Raw genomic sequence first — 17,417 nt, 5'->3', positions numbered from 1 at the left:
AAGTATAGTTTCTTACTAAATTCGAAGTAACGACGAGAACCGAGTAGAAGAATAGGCCTCCCTTTACGCTCTATACCCTTATAAACCTTTTAAAGGCTATTAGCGATACGCTCTTAATAGATAGCAGCCCTTTTAATAATCTCCGCCGCGTAGATAAGGCTCTTTGTTATCTTCCTCGTAATCCTTTGAAAGGGTAACTATAAGCCCTCCCTTTCCGCCTTCCTAATATACTACTCGAAGTCTGCCTATTCTACGTACTCGATAAACGAAATATTGTTCGAATTAGCCTAGTAATCGTTTACCTAATTATTATTAATAAGAGGTAGATAGACCGAGCAGATATTCTTTAGCTATTATTAAAGCCTCTAGTCCTATAGAGCGAGGAAGGCTTATATCTCGGATAGAAAGCGGTAGATTAAAGAAGGTAGTAATAATTTAATAACCTCGTATTAAGAGGCCGTTAGCGACTCGGCAACCTGCTAGAATTAGCGACCTTCGTATGCCTTAGTTCTATCTACCTACCTCGAAGCGGTCTATCCTCCGAGCCTATAGAAAGAGCTTAGTTTTTAGTAAGAAATAAGCGATAAACAACCTAATTTCGCACGATTAAAGAGATCTACGTACGCCGTAGTACAACCGTCGAATTGCCGACTAAATCCACTAAATATTCGAATATTCAGTGACCTCGTATTCAGATTTATATTCAATATTGAATATGAATCTGAATTGAATCCGATTCAATATTCAACAGCTATGCCTGCCTTTGGCGCCGGAAACCCAGCTTCTAGCTGATGAGCGGCGTTCGCAGGAACGATGGAAACGACAGTCCTCTATCTGGCCCGAGACCCGGTCTTCGAGAAAGAACGAGCATTTGACACAGACTACCTGGCTGAGGACGTTGGCGACATTCGAAAGACGAACCATGTCTTCGACAGACAGCCGGTCGTAGTGCATAACATCGAAGATCCGACACACTGGGACATCGACACTCATGGCTTCTGTCTACTCAAGGCTACAACTCGTTTGGACCCCGATGCGGCGTTCAACAATAAAGAAGAGGTACAGAAGTCGTATTGGTATGACCTGGAAGCACTGCTCCATGAGAGATTTCCAGAATACACTCGGATAGAGAGTTTTGATTGCACAGTATCCGCCCCATGAAGACGCTCGCATCGAGATCGCAGCTAAGATAGACAGATCCGACAAAGAGACCCTAGTTTCCCAAAATCGACCACGATGTATGTAAATTATGAACAACCTGCGACGATACCGCACTGCGACTACTCGCAGCAAGGCTGCTATGATGCTATCGAAACAGCATTTCCGGGTCAGGACGCTTTTTGGAGGGACAAGGAGTTCGATGTGATCAAGTACAAAGCTCTTTGCCCAACCATGCTGAGCGGATTGTGCTAACGCGAAGTGTGTAGTGTGTGGAGGCCTCTGCGTGGACCGAATGACGACTGGCCACTGATCATGTGTGACTGGACATCCGTTGACTCTGAGAACGATATCCTGCTGAATGATGGTCTACGACGTTCCGGCGTGGTGACCAATTCACTGTTGCACATGAACTCAGCCCATAGATGGTACTTCATGAAAAGCCAAGGAATTGACGACCTCGTCGTGTTCCGCAATGCCGATACAACTGGCAAACGGGCTCGTAAGTCAAATGGGGTTCTTAACTACGATCATATACTAACACTGTAGTAGGCTGTTTCCACTGCTCCGCCTTCAACCCAGACGCAACGACTCTTCCTCGGCAAAGTGTTGAGGTCAGATTGGTGGCATTCCGCTAGAACAATAGCGACACAATGCGGCTTGGGGGCTGACGATATGAGATGTATTTTCAGTCATTCCGCAATGCCTCAATAGATCGCCATTTGACATATCCTCATGTGAAGCTCATCAGATTTGTATGACACTAGTTCACGAAGCGCCCATCGCCGAAGCTCTGTAGGTGTAACATGGTTCTCGGAGGGTTATCGATACTCACATTCGGTGCTGACAGCTTGAATAGAGATACCTTCTTCACCACGCAATGGCGTGCGATGGTGTGGTCATGCGAGAGATCGCTTGAACCAGACGACCTTGAGCAGACCAAAAAACGCACTACTTGGATGGAAGTCCAAGGTCATATAACCCAGATGACAGAGCAGCATACCACCACTTCCGAAGCGCACGAAATTGCACTTGTCATACCAACGTTGCACCACGTGCAAATGTTAACAGTCTTTTTTGAAAGCGAGATGGGTCCACCGCTGAAAGCCGAATTGTTATGGGGCGTACTCGGCCTCCTGTTGAGCGTAAGTAGCAAGTATGCTGCTCGAGGAGGCCTAACACTGACTTGGCTTGCAGCTCACTCTCGAAGACTCCAAAGCTCTCAATCAAATACCACGGATGATCAAGTCAATCGGCTATAAGGCCGAAGCATTCCATGAGCGTTCCAACACGCTACAGACGGTGCCCGATCATATGAAAGAAGCCTGTTTCGAAATGCATGTGCAGCTAATCAAATTCTTCACAAGTGCTGTCAAATGCATCCGTGGAGAACAAATTGGCTCACGCTATGGTGGGCCGAGTGTAAATGTGCAGACGTCACCTACTAACAGAATCTGCAGATCCCAGGAACGAGATAAACAATGACGATCAGTGGATAAATCTCGATAAGCAATACTCCAGCCTCAACCAAGAGCTCCTTGAGATTCTGACCCGCGTCGAGAAAGTGGCCGCAATTCGCTCGTCAACGCAAGCTGTGGGTCGCCTTTCTCTCGATGAGGATCAGCCGGCACCACGACGTACACAGTATGTAGTACTACCGCCATCTCGGCCACGCCGCTTCTTTGACCGAGTAGATGTCTTCGCCAAGATGGACCAGGTGCTGGGCGACGCTTCTTCCAGCTCATCCTCGACATTCCAATCTGTTGCATTACACGGCTTGGGTGGCACAGGAAAGAGCTCCATCGCGGCTCGATACGCGGAAACCAAAGTCGAAGCTAATGAGTACGATGCGGTCCTCTGGGCGCATGCAGAGAATAGAACTACTCTCAGGCAAAGCTTCACTGACATTGCCATGAGGCTGAGGCTTCCAGGAGCTCAGCCACAAGGACACGATGACAACCTTAGCTTGGTACAGACTTGGTTTCATTCTTCAGGTACGAACATGCAGAACTCTGGATCATCGATGTCACTCCAAAGCTCTACTGATCAGAGAATAGGCTCCAAATGGCTGATAATCTATGATAATGTTGAATCCTCCGAGACTCTGTTGCCATTCTGGCCAGAGACCAGCCACGGCAAAGCTGTGATCACGACTCGAAATTCTTCTCTTGCTTATGCATTTGTGACTTCTGGCATAGAAGTGAAAACGTGGGACGCCCAGACTGGATCGGAGTTTCTCTTATTCCTCCTCAAGCGCGACATTGGCAAAGATCTTCAGACCGAAGGCTTGTCTGCTTTCGAGCTTTCGCAAAAACTAAGCGGTCACGCTCTTGGCCTTTCACAAATGGCTGGCTTAATTCATCGCAGATCTTCATCGATTTCCGAGTTCTTAAACATGTATCTCAAGAATCCGAAACGCGCACATACTAGCGAGTTGCAGGCGCTCTGGGATCTCTCATTCAAGAGCTTAGATAACGACAGTGCCACGCTACTTGGCACACTCTGCTTCTTGACACCAGACGCTATACCACAATCCCTGTTCGAACTCGGGGACGGCAGTGATCTGCCAGAGGAGTTGGAATTCATCACCGACGAATTTGCGTAAGAAATATACTGCATGCACGTGACGTAGTGCTGATATTGCTTTTAGATTCATTGAAGCCGTGGAACCACTTCTTGAGATCGCTTTGGTCGCCCGGGACCGTGATACACGCACCTTTTCCATCCACAGGCTTGTGCAACGCCAATTCCGCTATCATTTAACGCCTGAAGCGCGGCAAAAAGCATTTCAGAACGCTGTTGCTTTGGTCTACAGTGCTTTCCCAAAGGAGGACGATAAGATAGGACAACTATTCGCTCAATGGCCGCAGTGCAATCTCTGCTTGCCTCATATAGTCGCGCTATCAGAGCGATTTCAAGAAGAACGTCGGGCAAGCAAGAACTTCCGAGCTGATGCCACTTTCTGCAAACTCCTGTCAGGCTGTGCAAGGTATCGCTGTGCCATACAAATCAAGCTTGCCTCCTCTGCTTCTCTGACATGTCATCTGCAGGTACCTCTGTGAAACCTATGACCTCCAGCTCTTGAGATCGCTTTGCAAGGTGAATGAGCTTGCCGTTGAATCTCTTGAGGCGAGTAACGAAACCTCTGATTTCCGAGCATCAATCCTTTCCTATCAGGCGAACATGTGCGAAAACATTGGAGATCCCAAGCAGTCAATCAGTCTCAACAAGCAGGCGTACGAGATACGCCTGCAAGAAGTTCCCAAACGCGAAGGCCTGATAAGCGGGTTTGAGAATAACCTGGGCCTTGCATACGGCAGTGCCAATGATCACGTTACTGCTAAGACATGGTTCGAGAAATCACGCGAACGCGACATTGCGTTCGCCAAAGAACGGAACGAGCCACTAACATGGGACACTAATACGAAAGTCAACCTGTCAAGATGTCTTATTTACCTCAACGAACCCTTGGAGGCCCAGGCCTTGCTTGACGAGGCTGTTACAGCACTCAAACGCACAGAGCCGCGCGAATGGGCAGTTTTGGCTTAGTAAGTGATGCATATGGCTCTCAGATAGAAGTTGCTAAACCTTGACGTGCAGCGCATTCTTCACACAAGGCGTTCTTCATCGAAGTCAAAAAAACTTCGAAGCTGCTGAAGCGAGCTCTATCGAGGCTCAGAATACGTGGTTCGAAGGCGACGAGACTAGATCTCATCGCTTTAACGGAGCTTGCATTTATAAAATTGGTGTCGTTTGTCTCGATCAAGGTAAGGTGGAGGCAGCGATGTAAGTTCTGGCCTCACCAGCTTGGGTTCAGTTTGCTGAATCGTGTGCAGTAAGCACCTACGTGAGTCCTTGGACGTCACCAAGTTCAACAAAGATCTCATGCCTGTCGAACACGCCAGGAGCCTGTTCAAGCTTTCAGAAGCTTTGACACAAGACAACCATGACGGAGGGGCTGAGGCCGAGCGTTTGCGTAACGAGGCGGAAGTCTTTCTGCGGAAGATGGATCCCGGTGCTTCGGCATTCGACACGGAATATGCTTACGATAGGCATGTTCCGCTGTACTGGCGTTGATCAGTCAACAACTTGCTGAAGTACCTGGTACGACACGAGCATCGACAATAGAGCAGCCTTCATCATAAGAGGATCGAGGATATAAGAAGACTTCTCTTCCTTCGGTGTCGAGATTACAAAAAGAGGACGGTCAGTTACGCGAGAGGCTCATGGAGCTGTTGAAAAACCAGCAAGCTTTCTAAACAGTCCATCAAGCGTCAGTGCGGCGCAGTCCAGTCTCTTATACATATCCGCCAAAATGTCCACCGTCGACTCAATCGCGCTGCGACCATATCGAGAGACGCTAGAACGCATTAGCATTTCTTCCCAGTGATGAGACACGGTGGTAGAGACAGGCCGGAGAAATTGCATCGGGTTGATCACCACTCGATGAAGTAGTCCTGTCTCTAGCACGGTCACCCATCCCAGAGTTGCGAGTTCCAGCGGAGCATGGCGCTATGGTCGCACATATTTGGGCTTTTGCTCGATAATCACGTCCAATACTTGCTCGACATCGTCGCCATCATACTCAAGCAGCGTGGACCATCTAAGCTCGTCGCCAGAATTGACTTGTTGCCCCATACACAAGTATAACGCTTCTCCGACCGGCCTTTTGCCGAGATTGTCACACAGACAAAGATGTTGCAGCTTTGCACAGCTACGCAATTGCTGCAACACTGGAAGCCAAGCATCATTGTTATGCAGCAGTACCACCGCTTGGAAGGTAGCGTGAGAACTATTTGGGGAGCATCGATGCACGATGTGAGCAAGATCGGTAGCTTGTAGTAGCACATCCTAAAGCTCAATAATTGAGAGTGATTCAAGGTAGGCCTTTTCCAACAGGCTTGGGACCAGTCGCGTGAATTGATCCGTAACTGAAAGACCCTCGGCCCCCGGCACTATAAGGCATAGGTGTTCCAGCCTCTTGCTTTCGGCTAGCAAAGGCTTGACAAAGCTGAATCTGCGAAGCGCGTCTTGCCCATCGGGTCCAAGCTGAGTCGTTAATATGGCGCCGAAGGAGAATTCGCGTAGATCCCTAGCGATGTGATCAATGACCGCGTGGAGTGGCGGTGCGTCACGCCCCTCCGCTTGATCATAGCTTGACATGTGGAATTCATCTGCGAGAACAAGCTCTGTACATTTGCAGTTGGCGCGTGTGGCGGCGTTCAGCAAGAATGTCGTTAGACCGAGATGGTCGATAGGAAGTCTTCCATACAGCGGATCTTCGCCTTCTCGCTCAAGCTTGACTTCAACCTTCGGCAGAGATACAATGCGGTCTAGTATGACATTGATTATATCCCAATAGACGGGCTGTTGGAACAGCACCATCGAGAGCTCAGCAGCATGACTGCTACGTGCTCTAGCAATCGCTGTCTGCAAATGGCGACTTGAAAGCAGAGCGACAGTGAGTTGATGACGGCGTCTCCCTGACAGACTGGTCGCTGTTGGAGTGTGTAGTTGAAAGGCTCGTCGTGTCGTCGTCTGATAATTTCCTCATACCCACCTTGCCGCTGGTCGTCTCTCACTGCAATGTCCAGCGATCTGGGGCGTCACTTGTTGCACCGTGGAAGTCCGGAGCTGCACGTCGCACAAGCTTAGTGCGGTCGATGCCGAGTTGATGCAGGTGTTACCTCAAGTACCGGACAGCCAGCGCCTTCTTTTTCAGCAAGCGCGGTTGCCGACTGAAGTGCTCAGAAAACAGCAAATGTGATGTGTGTCTCGGGAACGACGCACATGGCCAAGCAGCTCAGGTCGCACCAACGTCCATGTTGACTATTGCGGTATTCTTGGTGGGAAAGAGAAAGGGGGACAACGTGCAAGAGCGACTGCGAGAAACGGAAGTCACAGCGCACGAGCCAGCTCGCGCGTTCGTCAGCGCGGCAGCCGCCATCTTCCTGCAGGCCAGGTGAAGCCCTTGACTTGCAAGCTCTCGAACGGGGATATCATTCTCTCCCGTGGCGCCATCGTTATTATTATTCCACCCAACGCTGACCTTTCGACGGTCCATTGACAAGCTCTCATTGGTCCAACGGGCAGCTGCACATCTGAGACACGCATAGCTACAGCTTTTCCACGTCCCAAGCCGCTACCGCTGACTACTCAGATACATCTCTCTGCCCTTCAGGAGATTCGCTTGCTGTGCAATAATCGAGCCAGGGAGTAGTGGAAGCTGCTCTTAAAGCTGCGCTAGCCGCGCTGCTTCCTTCACCATGTCTATCAAGTAGGTACTCGTCCGTTCTCATTCGTTGTTCCTTGGCCGCCTCATGTCGAAGAGGCCAGACAAGCAGAGGAGCAAGATGACTTCGGTCCGCTCACAAGTTCGCAGCTGGGTCATGCTCTCGCCCGAAACGAACCCTCCTTATACCCCTCTACCGAACGAGCAGAACCTCTTCACATCCGCCGGCAGGATAGGCTTCGAGATCAAGACGCCAGCCCACTACCCAGGCAGACAACAGCCCTTCAAAGTCACACACAACGAAGGCACGCTCTACCTCTCGAATCAAAGACTCATATACCTTCCCAAGAAGCCGACAGACGACTTCAAGAGTTTTGCCTCACAGATCCTAAGCCTTCACGACAGCCATGTCTCCCTGCCTATGTTCTCAGCAAACACTTGGACGGCGCTTTGTCAGCCCGCGCAAGGCGGTGGCATACCCATGCCTCCTTCAGGCGTGGTCGAGCTGAAGTTCACGTTCAGAGATGGAGGAGCGCTTGACTTTCACCAACGGTACGAGCAGATTCGAGAAAGGATACAGCAAGTGCTGGAGGTGTCTGGTGATCGTCAAAGAGCAGGAACTGGAGCATTGAACACGGTCAACCTTTCAAACGTAAACCTCGAAGATCTGCCGGCGTATCGAGAAGAAAGCGACGGGCCGCTGATAGCTCCGACGGCTACAGCAGCACAGGCACAGGCTCAAGCGCGGAGTCCAGTCCTACAACAGCAGAGGGACAGCGGAGTGAGTCTGGATGAGAGCCGAAGACAGCCTCCAGCGGTGCCCGATGAGCCTCCGCCGGGATATGAGGAGGCGCAGATGGCGGGTGTGCAAGACAGGCTCAGCTCGCCGAGGCAGTGAGCAGTATTCGATATGATTTCAAGACTGTATTGGTACCAATCTGAATGAGCACTTAAGCGACGGAGCCACTATGATACCAGGGATTAGTAGGTAGGGCACAGCGATAGACATGGTTCAGGAAAAGAATGCAATGAATTGAGGTCGAGTTGCCTCTTTGGAGCGTCCATTGCCTTGTTGCCACTCTCTTCACTGTCATGATGTTCGTGAGTTGGCGGACATGGCGGCAAAACTTCCGGAGACCATGGTACAACGTGGCTGTTCGTATGGTTCCTACCTACCCATGCCACGTGCGGCAAGGTGTCGCCGAGTAGCTTGCGGCTGCACGATGATGACTTGGCCATGTGATGATGTGGACAGCGGACGATGCTGATGGATGACTTGAGACAGATATGTAAGGCAGAAGTAGGATCAAGAGCTCTGGTCTGTGGATAATGATCCAGTAGTAATAATGTATGGTAGCGCAGCGACAGAGCACTCCCGTCGATCCCTTCGAGGCTGGGAGATTGATCTGGGAGTGAGACCCTGCCCAAGGATCACAAGCGTTGTAGAGGTACCAGATACATTACCGATAGGGTAGATAATGTTCTTGACTGCATACATCCATCTCCATCGCATTTGTGTGTACCTGAATCAGGCTCTTCAAAGTGTTCGGAGTGGATCGCCCACGGCTGATGTGAAACTTGGCCTGCCCTCCGTCACAGCGCAGCATCGGCTCTGAGCCGCACGCGACCTTGAGACGAAAGCACCTGCTGTCAAGCAACGCTACTCTCCTACGCCTAGCCTACGAATAGTACACTCTGAACATACCGCCGACATATCAACTTCCCATACAGGCACGGCCGCGCAGACTCACGCATGATACCCCTCAACTCGCCCTGCGCGCGCTCATCTCTAATTGACTCGGACCTGCTGCAGCTGCGGACACGGGGATTCACATAAATCCGAATCCTCGACCATGTTCTGGCGCTTTGGCGGCTATGCCCAGGTCTCGAGCATCGACACGATCCTAGAGAAAGATGGCGTGCAGCTGGAGGAACTGCTGGACGAGAGCGACCTTATTCAGGAGCTGAAGCAGCAGAACAGCAAGCTGATCGAGTTTCTGCGCGATGAACCCATATTGAGGAAGCTACTTACATACGTGACTGCCGACTCCAAGCCTGAATCTGCAGCAGAGGTTGGCGCGAAGAAAGAAGACGAGAAGGACACTTCGAAAGACGACGAGAAAACTACCAGCGGCATCTCTTTCTTTGGGAAGGGCAAGGGCCGCTCACGGTCCACTTCTATCAAGAAAGATGGCGAAGGAGAGACTGAGCAAGAAAAGAAAGAGGCGCAGCGGAAGAAGTACGCATATGTTGCGTGCGAGGTGCTGAGCTCCGAGGTGTGGTCGATAACAGAAGCGCTTCTTGATCAGCGAGAGGCCTTGCGCGAGTTCTGGCAGTATATGCACCAGCCCGCACCTCTGGATCCTCTGATCGCCGGCTACTTCACCAAGGTGAACGAGGCACTTCTGGATAAGAAGACGGAAGAAATGCTCGCCTTCTTCAAATCGCTTGGCGGAATCGTGCCCGCCATGCTCCAACATGTCGACTGCCCCATGGTTATGGACCTGCTGCTAAAGATCATCAGTCTGGAGAAGCACGAAGGCGGACAGGGTATCGTGGACTGGTTACAATCGCAGAACTTGATTCCACTGCTGCTGGCCTACCTGTCGCCGGAACATAGCTCAGCAACTCAAACATCGGCTGGTGATTTCCTCAAGGCCATCATCACTATCAGCGCGAATGCTACTACCCAAGATCAGTCGGTCATCGGTCCAAATGAGCTCACACGACAACTTGTCTCTGAACCATGCATCAAACAACTTATCTCGGATATGCTCAAGGGCGGCAACCCCCTGACTGTCGGTGTCGGAATCGTCATAGAAGTCATCCGGAAGAACAACTCCGACTACGACCTAGATAACCAAGTCGGGCCAGAGCCAAAAACATCAGATCCGATTTATCTGGGCACCCTTTTGCGACAGTTCGCAGACAATGTGCCCAACTTTATGCGTCTCATACGTTCGTCATCCGCCAAGAAACCAGATCTCAAAGCTGCATTTGGCGGAAAGATTGAGCCACTCGGCTTTGATCGCTTCAAGACGTGCGAGTTGATGGCTGAGTTGCTGCATTGTAGCAACATGGGTCTGCTGAATGAGCGTGGCGCGGAGGAAGAAGTGACCAAGCGGGATGCTGAGCGCGAGCGTCTGAAAGCGGAAGGCAAGCTTGCAACTCCCAAGGCTCCTACAAGTCCGAGTCATGAGAACTCTCATGATGAGTTCGGAAGCTCCGTTGACTCGCATGGCTTCCATCACGCAGAACGGCCTAGCGACGACGAAATGGACGAGAAGCCCGTAGAGATTCGGAAGCTAGAGGTGCAAAACGCTTCAGATGAAGATGGGTTCGAGAAAGTCAATGCACCGGGAGATGAGATGCCTGAGGAAGTCACTTTTGACGATTTGACCGAGAAAATCGACAGCACCACGCACGGCGGTCTGCCACTGCTTGAGAAGGTCGAAAAGCGAGATCCATCCGATCCACAAAACCAATCACCAGTCAGCCCGAGCGCGATGCCACAGCCTTTGTCGCCGAAGAAGAACAACCTCAACTTCGATCCACCGCCGACACAAGCGGCAGATTCGCCAACTACAGCTGGTGTGACAGACAAGATCAACAGTCTAGATGTTGACGAAGACACCGTCATGTCCGAATTCGGCGAGGAGCCAATAGAAGAGGGTAAGCATACTTCGTTACTTACGCAGCAATTAGCGGCAGAAGCAAAGCATTCACTGAGCGTCAACACAGACGAAGGGCCATCTGAGCTGGAAAGAGCGCTAGCACGGCCAGAAGACAAACCTGCGCCACTCAACTTCTCTAAGAAAGAACCAGCACCGTCGCAAGACACTACGCAGGCTCCATCTCAGCACGAGAGCGAGTCGTCGCAAGACCTTGGTCAAAGCACGGCGACATTACAAGCACAAGAAGCGAGCTCGCTGCCCAACGGCGAGCGTCCGCCGTACGACACTGAAGCAGACGGAACTCCCGTCGTTGGCGATCTTCTCAAGATCCAATTCGTTGAGCACCAGGTCGTGCCTACCATTCTTGTAAGTCACCACCATTTTCAAATGCTACTGACCAAGTTCGCTCGCTTATGCGAACTTTACAGGACTTCTTTTTCCGATTCCCATGGAATAATTTTTTGCATAATGTGGTTTACGATGTTGTACAACAAGTTTTTAACGGCACGCTGGATCGAGGCTACAATCGCACGTTGGCATTCGATCTCTTCCACCCAATCGAGCGAAAGGATGGCCAGACAGTAGAGGAGATCGGTCTTGGCTCAGGCAAGGATATCACTGACCGAATACTGGACGGGCAAGCAGCATCGGACGAGTCACAGAAAAATAAAGGCATGCGGCTGGGGTACATGGGCCACTTAACACTAATCGCAGAGGAGGTCTGCAAGTTTGGCAGCCGACATCCTCCCGAGTCTCTCGATCACAGCGTGACAGAACGGGTCAGCAGAGAAGAGTGGATGCGATACGTGGAAGGCACGCTCGCAGAGACGAGAGATAAGGACAATGCAGTTCTCGGCGGCGTGCGACCAGAGAACGCGATCGGTGTTCGAGCGATGGGAGGCATGGGTGGTGGCGGTGGCCTATCTGGAGGTTTCACGTCGAACACTAACAGCACACTCGCCAATGCAGGACTTGGTAGTGGAAGCACACCGGCCGATACGTTGGCAATGCAAGACGGCACAGTCGGGCAGAGCTTCGAGATCAACTCCGGAACAATGCTGTCTGGATTTGGTGATGACGACGAGGATGAAGAGATGGATGAACGGAGAGCAGCATTCGCGGAAGACGAACAGGTCGGTGAACTCTCGTTTGATGTTGACATGGATTATCGATAACCCCCTTCACGCATCGCATCGCATCGCATCGCATCGCATCGCATCGCATCGCATCGCATCGCATCGCATCGCATCGCACCGCATCGCATTGCACCGCATCACCCCCTGCACTGTCTTGCATTCCTTGGGCATTAGGCACAGCACGCACCTACACTTCTACACTCCTACACTTGTACAAAAGGAGGATGGGGCATAGCGACTTCTATTACACGAGATACGACAAGAAAGCGAACGCATCGACTTGCTGCTGTACAACATACAACAGAGGATTTGCTTTTGGTGCCCGGCTGTACGATGCGACTCCTGCTTGGTGGCGCTCAGCTGTCTACGCCTCATTCTGTCTTGTACCACCCACACCCACACCCTCACCCTCACCCACACGCTCTGAAGATGAACGCAGACGCAAGACGCGCTTCCGGCACTCACATGCGCATCCGCTTGGAGTGCGGTTAGAAATCTCATCGGCCACCGAAGCTTGTTGTCTAACTAGGTTGGACCGCGGTCCGAGCCTTTTGGGAAATATGCTTTTTCGCTACCTTCCTTTGAAGATGAGGTCGCGCGACATCTGCTTGCGTGCTGCACCATCACTGATCATTCTCGTAACACTGCAAGGTGTCCGCGACACGATGTGGTCAGCACTCTATTGCCCTTGACCTGCTTCGGGACCTTGCTTGCCTGCTTGTTGCCTCGTTATCGCTTCTGCCCTCTTCTCCAGCCTCTCCCCTACCCCATCCACGCAATTACACTTCTCTTCCACCAATGGCACGAGGTACGGATGGGTCTCTGCGCCACAACACACTTCGGCTAACGTTTGCCTTGCAGAATGCTCAACTGTCTCCTGATGCCAACAAGTCCGGTGCATCTGTTGCACCTCTCAACATCCCACCTTCTCGAGCACGACGTACGCTCGCTGCAAGATTAGCCCAGAAGAATCAGAATGCCACCGACTCTGGAGATCCCGAGGCCGCCGACGCTGCTGCTGTCGAGACGGCAAGCATGCTACCTGACGATCCATCCGAGCTAGACCATCCTCGAGAGACTGATGGTAACGTTGACGATGAGGAAACTGGATTGCAGATCTTCGGCATGAGAACTCTAGGCGGAGGCGGAGCAGCACGTTCCGCAGGAAGTAAATTTTCCGGTCTCTTCTCAAGCAGCGACGACTCTTCCGACGAAGAAGAGGAAGAGGAAGATTCAGACGACCCCGATCACGACGGAGATGACGCCGGACGAGACGAAACTTTTCTCCGCCATGGAGGAGATCATGAGCCCGCCGTCGATCAGTTTTCCCGGAGGAGGACGAATCGTAGACCTTCCACTACTGAAGCTAAGGAACGTACGCCGCTTGACGATGACGATGAGGATCTGGAGTTGACGAGTTCGATTCAGAGGAAATTGGTTCTGGAGTCGGAGCCTCCGGGTATGGAGCTTGAGGATGAGGATGATGATAGTAGTGAGGATGAGTTGGTTGAGATTGCTAGGCCTAGGAGGACGAGTTAGGGACTTGGACTTTCCAGTGGTTGGGCGACGGGACTTCAGTGAGGTGGTGGGAGGGTGGGAGGGTGGGAAGGTGGAAGTGGCTTGTCACGAATAGTATGATGTGGATGTGTGCATTGCTTTTTTGGATGAAACGGAACTGAACGGTATGGTGAAGAGGAAGATCACGCATGGTCATTACTCATGCAACTACCTAGGATAGATGAATTGATTGTATCTTGCGGGAGGTGGCGTGGCGGGACAATGTTGCATTTTGTCGCATGATACCATTGAATCGAAGGGACCTGTGAATTTTGTGCGACTTTCTGCGGGTCTATCACTTTCGTCCAATTCTCTGAGATTAAATCAAACCTCAGCTGAGTGATCATCGTGATTTCTTCACCTTGTCACGTTGATTCTACGACCATGCCGAAATCACCAGAGTCAAGATGAATCCAGCGATCTGCCCAGGGAAACGACACCGTGAGTCCACATTCCGCAGTGCTCTCAGCAACCCGTCTCAGGTTCAATGATCATTAGGTATAGCTTTAAGCATATCAGGTACCAGTACCAACATCTATCGACCAAGAGTCGCACATATATATACATCCTCTCACGAAAAACTTCCCAAGAGACATATTTTCCCCCCAAGACCAACAATTCATTCATTCATTCATTCATCCCCCCCCCCTCCCCCCTTCTCTACATCTTCACAACCGAATCCTAACCCCCAACCCACCCCCCTCAAACCAAACTTTTTCCCTCCACCTCCCCAATTTCACCCCAACCTCGGCCTTCGCCTTCAATTTCAACGTCCCTCCCAACGCCTTCTTGACAGCCTCATACCCCACACTCCCCAAACTCCAATCCACAGGTAACCTCGGCGTGAGAAAACCTTGGTGGTCTGGAGTTTCCGCGACCGGAGGGACGGCGAAAGGGATGTCGTAGAAAATTTCGCCGACGTCGGAGGATTCGTAGATTGCGGTTGCGTTGAGGGAGGAGATTATGAGGGTGGAGTGGGTTAAGGGGGAGAATAACACGAAAGTGGCGGTGGAGGTTAGGAGGTGCATTGTTGCGTCTTTTATGAAGTTGTGAGCACCGCCGCCGCCGCCGCCGCCTTCTTCGGGATCTTGGTTTGGGGGTTGGGGGGAGAGGTTGGGGGCTTGGATTTCTAGGGGGAAGTGGCTTAGTACTCGACCGAGTTTGGGGTTTGATGGGAAGGTTTTTTCGTGGGTGCGGAAGGTGAGGGTTGTGTTCCAGCCGGATATGTATTGGGAGATGAGGTTTCGGCCGATTTCTTTGGCGGGTTTGCCGCCGGAGTCGAGAGGGGAGTAAATTGCTGTGACTTCTAGGAAGGAGTTGCGGCCGGTTGTGATGGTGAGGTTGTGGGCGGTGGCGTGGCCGAGGAGAGAGCCGTTTTTGAGGATGTGGATGTCGATGTAGGGAATCGAAGCGGAGTATGGGGTAGGGTTGGTCACGTTGACTTTCGCGTCGATGGTGAGAGATGTCTCCGTTGTGTTGCTGATATTGACATCCACGAGCTTAGGCTTTACGCCCCCGAGCAGATCTTTGCCGTTCTTTGGTGGGTGCTTTGGATCGTCGTCAGGCGGCGAAGGGTTGGGTCGTGAGATGGCTGTACCATTCTTAGCCTATCTACTCTATCTCATACAAGCGTCGTAACGTAGTCATAAATCAGACGTGGTGCTGCAACATAGGAGGGCGTAGTGTTAGGACCTACGCTTAATTGGCACCTGGCCATCAGCGGGTATCTTTCGAATCGCAAATTCCCCCAACGCCGTAGCAACGCCCACATCAACTTCAGCTTTGATAGTCATGATGACCGTCTTACCGCCAAACAGGAGTTCCTGGATGACATCTGTGAAGACGTTTTCGTCCTGGATTTCCAAAGGTGCATCTTTAACAAGGCTCTCCACCTCAAGCGTAGGGCCGTCTTCTTCAGATTCTGGTGGCACACGAGTGCTGTTTGCCGCTTGCCATTTATTCAGGTCAAGCCGACCAATCTTCTTACCCTTGTAGAAGACGTCTGCATCGGCCTTTACTTTGGCGACAGAGATGTTGAAGTTCATCTCTTCTGGTAGAGCAACCAGAGCACGAACTTTGGCGCTGATTCGTGGATTGGACTCAGGCGTGTCGGGTTCTGCCCACGGATCTGGCAAGCTGAACTGCGTATCGGTCAAAGAGAAATTCTTGATCAAATCTCCATACGTCCGTCCCGGTATGGGTACTGGCACTGTGATGTCCTTCATGAGGTCGGTGATCCATTCAGGAGTGTCTAGCGATGACGAGTCTGAGCCTTGCACGTAGACTGTGGTCGTCTTGCCGTGAATGTAATGTGCGATGAGGTTGTCAAGCGGCGACTCGCTTGTGCCTGGACAATCTTCCGTCAGGACAGATGGAAGTTGGCGAACCATGCCGGTGACGTTGACTTCCACGTCTTGCTTCGGGTGAATGTTCAATTCATGTGTCAATGCATCCGCCACCATGATGTAAGGGTCACTCTTCTCGCAGTTATCGACCAGTATTCCAAAGCCCAGCGGAGGAACAGCGAGGTCGACCGGATAATCATTATGCACTTGCAACGACACATCCGCTGCCATGCCAGTTCCACTTGGTATCTCCACTTCTCTCAGGTTCAGCTTCTGCAACTTGTATGCTGGTAGTGTCGGAGTGTCTTTGTTGTCGAAGAGCATTTCCTGCTTGACAATTTGCCTTCCGAGGCTGATCAAGCCACTCTTGATGGGTACGCTCGCCTTGCCAACCACTCGCAGCCGACCTAACCTTCCATCAATCCAATCATTTGCGATCCTTCTAATGCCATCTACATTTCCTGGCTCCAAGTCGGCAAGGAAATCGACCCCCGTGATGTGTTGATCTCGAAGGTAGACTTTGATGGGAGGCACATGAGCTGTACCCAGCAGCACGTTTCCGTATTCTGGCAGCGATACTCGCACATCGCTCTCTCCAGTTTCCGCCTCTCTCGCTATCCAAGTGCAGAACTTGCCCAGGTTGCGCACGTGCTGTTTTTCTACTCTTGACGAGTCCAGTTTGAAGGTTCCTTGCACTCTTGCTCGGACTCCAGTTGCGGTGAACGACTCGATCGATAGGCTGGTAGGCTCGAACACCACAGCTTGTGCGGCATACTGCTCCACGGCCGCCGGCGCGACAAATGCGAAAACGATGATCAGTGCTGCTAAGACACATAACAGCAGCAATGCGATCAAGCTGGGCCATCTGGGCTTGCCATTCTTGCCGAGGACGGATTTGAGGGAAGATGTAGCGGATTGTTCCCGATGCGGCTGACTCTGATCGTTATGTGTGAGATGTCGTGGCAGCAGTGGCGATGATTCTGTCGGTCCATCTTCGACGTCTCGGACATCGCTCTCGTCTTCCTCTTCCTGCTGCCGCGTCGGGTCGGGCTCGCTGTTGGCGGCCATTATGGATTCGCTTCGTCTCGTCGTACAACACGTCACCGCCTTGCGACGCTGAGCCCAGCGTTACCAGAACATGACCGGGATGCGCAGGAAAGAAGAAAATGCAGAAGAAAATGCTAAGGAACAAGAGTAACAATGCAGAGTCAGCTGACAAAGGCACGCGATGTGGTGCCGGTGCGGTGCCTTCATGTCTTCCTTAGCGGAGTATATACTCCGATATTACCGCAGGTGTGCCGTAGATATACAGTTC

The 17,417-nt window shown here is 51.6% G+C and overlaps 7 protein-coding genes across 7 annotated transcripts; 4 read left to right on the top strand and 3 right to left on the bottom strand.

Annotated features, from left to right (window-relative positions):
- Positions 1 to 813: 813 nt before the first annotated feature.
- MYCFIDRAFT_135396 (uncharacterized protein) lies at positions 814 to 1,796 on the top strand (the record flags this gene model as incomplete). Its single annotated transcript, XM_007927367.1, has 4 exons — positions 814 to 1,146; positions 1,198 to 1,370; positions 1,428 to 1,660; positions 1,711 to 1,796. 4 exons carry the CDS (start codon positions 814 to 816, stop codon positions 1,794 to 1,796), a joined length of 825 nt encoding a protein of 274 aa, XP_007925558.1.
- Positions 1,797 to 1,964: 168 nt separating this feature from the next.
- On the top strand, positions 1,965 to 5,235 carry MYCFIDRAFT_135445 (uncharacterized protein; the record flags this gene model as incomplete). Its single annotated transcript, XM_007927366.1, has 8 exons — positions 1,965 to 2,303; positions 2,356 to 2,569; positions 2,610 to 2,920; positions 3,209 to 3,759; positions 3,809 to 4,132; positions 4,209 to 4,706; positions 4,759 to 4,944; positions 4,995 to 5,235. The coding sequence occupies 8 exons, from the start codon at positions 1,965 to 1,967 to the stop codon at positions 5,233 to 5,235; spliced, it is 2,664 nt and encodes an 887-aa protein (XP_007925557.1).
- A 774-nt stretch (positions 5,236 to 6,009) lies between these two features.
- On the bottom strand, positions 6,010 to 6,982 carry MYCFIDRAFT_83093 (uncharacterized protein; the record flags this gene model as incomplete). The annotated part of the gene is made up of 2 exons (XM_007926188.1): positions 6,010 to 6,656; positions 6,973 to 6,982. The coding sequence occupies 2 exons, from the start codon at positions 6,980 to 6,982 to the stop codon at positions 6,010 to 6,012; spliced, it is 657 nt and encodes a 218-aa protein (XP_007924379.1).
- A 219-nt stretch (positions 6,983 to 7,201) lies between these two features.
- Positions 7,202 to 8,448, top strand: MYCFIDRAFT_211038 (uncharacterized protein). The gene is made up of 2 exons (XM_007927365.1): positions 7,202 to 7,435; positions 7,541 to 8,448. The coding sequence occupies exons 1-2, from the start codon at positions 7,425 to 7,427 to the stop codon at positions 8,286 to 8,288; spliced, it is 759 nt and encodes a 252-aa protein (XP_007925556.1). The 5' UTR covers positions 7,202 to 7,424; the 3' UTR covers positions 8,289 to 8,448.
- On the bottom strand, positions 7,528 to 9,145 carry MYCFIDRAFT_207477 (uncharacterized protein; the record flags this gene model as incomplete). Its single annotated transcript, XM_007927364.1, has 5 exons — positions 7,528 to 8,356; positions 8,388 to 8,810; positions 8,880 to 8,956; positions 8,988 to 9,037; positions 9,085 to 9,145. 5 exons carry the CDS (start codon positions 9,143 to 9,145, stop codon positions 8,341 to 8,343), a joined length of 627 nt encoding a protein of 208 aa, XP_007925555.1. The 3' UTR covers positions 7,528 to 8,340.
- Positions 9,146 to 9,243: 98 nt separating this feature from the next.
- SIT4 (SIT4 phosphatase) lies at positions 9,244 to 12,495 on the top strand (the record flags this gene model as incomplete). Its single annotated transcript, XM_007927496.1, has 2 exons — positions 9,244 to 11,430; positions 11,493 to 12,495. The coding sequence occupies 2 exons, from the start codon at positions 9,244 to 9,246 to the stop codon at positions 12,237 to 12,239; spliced, it is 2,934 nt and encodes a 977-aa protein (XP_007925687.1). The 3' UTR covers positions 12,240 to 12,495.
- A 1,930-nt stretch (positions 12,496 to 14,425) lies between these two features.
- MYCFIDRAFT_42052 (uncharacterized protein) lies at positions 14,426 to 17,170 on the bottom strand (the record flags this gene model as incomplete). Its single annotated transcript, XM_007926054.1, has 2 exons — positions 14,426 to 15,282; positions 15,454 to 17,170. 2 exons carry the CDS (start codon positions 17,168 to 17,170, stop codon positions 14,426 to 14,428), a joined length of 2,574 nt encoding a protein of 857 aa, XP_007924245.1.
- Between the last annotated feature and the right edge of the window lie 247 nt (positions 17,171 to 17,417).

This window comes from Pseudocercospora fijiensis, assembly GCF_000340215.1.
Source record: "Pseudocercospora fijiensis CIRAD86 unplaced genomic scaffold MYCFIscaffold_3, whole genome shotgun sequence".
Lineage (NCBI taxonomy): Eukaryota > Fungi > Ascomycota > Dothideomycetes > Mycosphaerellales > Mycosphaerellaceae > Pseudocercospora > Pseudocercospora fijiensis.
The sequence above is the reverse complement of the archived record's forward strand: the minus strand, read 5'-3'. Positions and strand labels throughout refer to the sequence as shown.